Source organism: Limulus polyphemus, unplaced genomic scaffold (genome assembly GCF_000517525.1).
Source record: "Limulus polyphemus unplaced genomic scaffold, Limulus_polyphemus-2.1.2 Scaffold16115, whole genome shotgun sequence".
Taxonomy (NCBI): Eukaryota; Metazoa; Arthropoda; class Merostomata; order Xiphosura; family Limulidae; genus Limulus; species Limulus polyphemus.
This window is the reverse complement of record NW_013681725.1, coordinates 1,590-3,791: the sequence shown is the minus strand read 5'-3', so window position 1 is coordinate 3,791 and position 2,202 is coordinate 1,590. Positions and strand designations below refer to the sequence as shown.

General features: G+C 31.2%; 1 protein-coding gene across 1 annotated transcript in view; it reads right to left on the bottom strand.

Moving 5' to 3' along the window:
- Positions 1 to 696: 696 nt before the first annotated feature.
- LOC106477484 (latent-transforming growth factor beta-binding protein 1-like) overlaps positions 697 to 2,202 on the bottom strand; it is a gene marked incomplete at both ends in the record, with an annotated part of 2,768 nt that continues 1,262 nt past the window's right edge. The window contains 2 exons of the mRNA XM_022381052.1: positions 697 to 810; positions 1,296 to 1,400. Of these exons, the coding sequence (XP_022236760.1) occupies positions 697 to 810; positions 1,296 to 1,400 (219 nt within the window). The remainder of the gene's footprint in view (positions 811 to 1,295; positions 1,401 to 2,202) is intronic.

Here is a 2,202-nt window from a genome sequence, read left to right as displayed (position 1 = left end):
TAAACATAACCAAGGTTATGAAAGGAGGAAGTAAAGTCTATCCAGTTAAACATAACCAAAGTTAGGAAAGGAGGAAGTAAAGTCTATCCAGTAAAACATAACCAAAGTTAGGAAAGGAGGAAGTAAAGTCTATCCAGTAAAACATAACCAAAGTTAGGAAAGGAGGAAGTAATTTGATGCAAGTATGAGATGCTGGTAACTTGAATTATTTTATATATAAGAACATTCCATGTGTATATGTACGAGTGAGGTCACCTGCAGCAACCCACAGTTAGAGTCAAGATTATGTCATTTCACTTGTCCTATTCTTATATCTTTAACCCATAAAAACAATAGTGAATATAAATGTTTGAACTGTTCAATCATTGGAAGCAAATCTGTTATAACGTACAAGTACGTCTGATGCCATCTTGTTACAGATTTAGTTAAGTTACTTTGGTGTTAACTAGCTAGATCTTTCAACTTGTGGTGATTAAATATTCATCCAGGGGGTTTAAAAACCCAAACTATAGAGTATCTCCGAGTTAATGTAGATCACATCATATAGTTTTTACACACATAATTACGATAAACTTATACCATACGATATCCACAAAGTTAGTGTAAGATCTGAAAAATATTACCCAACAGCTACTAAAATGATATGTACCTTTTTAAAACAATAATAATGTTCAAATGAAAACTGATGACACTCACCTAGACAACCTTGGTTGGGATTTCCCGTAAACCCTTCGTTGCACTCACACTTAGCTCCATAATCAGTTAGCACACAGCCAGCATATTGTCCACAGATTTTCAAATCACAAGGATCTGTAAATCCAAACGTGTTAAGTTAATATCTACAAGCTTTCCAAGAACATACAAACTTTGAAACCTAGAACTACATCATTTATTGAAAATCCTACTTTATAAGCAGTCACAAAACACAGTTTGTTTTTTAGCCTTAGTGATTTTAATTGTTTGAGATACTATGAATCTGAAGAAACGTGTTAATGTAGTTTCTCGAAATTGTTTTGTAAACTCGTCCTTGACTCTGCATTGTTTTACTATCTCAGTTCTTGAAAATTTAAGTATAACAGATAGATGCATGTTTCATGATTATAAACATGTAATCCAAATAGCCACCAATTACCGCATAGTCTTTCAGGAATATGAACTTTGATCAAAAAGTAGTGAAAACAAAATCACACTCATAGCTTTCAAATGACTTAATCTATCATTTAAAAACTAATAATAACTTAAATAAGTATTCTTTAACATCATTTGATCATTAACAATAATATATTTAAACTTACGCTTGCAAACTTTTCCTTGTAACACATATGGTGGCAAGCAGTGACACTGGCCTTGGACACACTTCTGATTTTGAGGACAGTTATTCTCCCCATGACAAGGAATATCTATTAGAAGTGAAGCCATAATGATTACAAAACACTTTTATCTAATGATAAGCACTCAGTACTTTATTCTCAAAAATTATAACACACATAACTGCATGTAAATGTGCTTTGTATAAATTAACAGCACATTTACAATGTTCATCACACAGGAAAAAAAACTTGTGTTGAATACAAAGTCCACAATTTATGGTTCTGTTCCACCATCATTAACTCCATTATTTACAACAAACAAATTCTGACAATGGCCAACAATAAAAGACTTTACATGGTTTGGTAGCTTTAATCTACCATCATGAGCATAAAGCCGTCAAAACATGTAGAGTCTCTTAATGTTGGTCTTCGGCAAATAAAAAATTCTGTCGTTCATTCATTTTAAATGTTGATTCTGTTTTTATTTTGGTCAAAATCACTTTTAAGTTTCGGTTTTAATTTTTTAGTAAATGTTTCTAAATGCTACTTATTTATTGAAGAAAAAAATGGTTTACTGAGTAAATTTATTAATAAACTTTAAAAAAATTCGAGGGTTATAGCATTTATATTAGAAAAGTAGTTTAAATATTTCTACTACACAGCTGTAAAAAAATAGGTGGTATAAATATTTACATTACACACAGAAGGATAATAAAAATGCTTATATTACATAGTTGTAGAAGGGTAATAAAATGGGTTTAACATATATTTATCAAGTGATTCTGAAACGTAGTATTTAGCCAAACTACAAATTATTTTTCCAAAGTTTTGTTTGTTTGTAATTAAGCACAAAGCTACACATTGAGCTACCTGTGCTCTGCCCACCACGGGT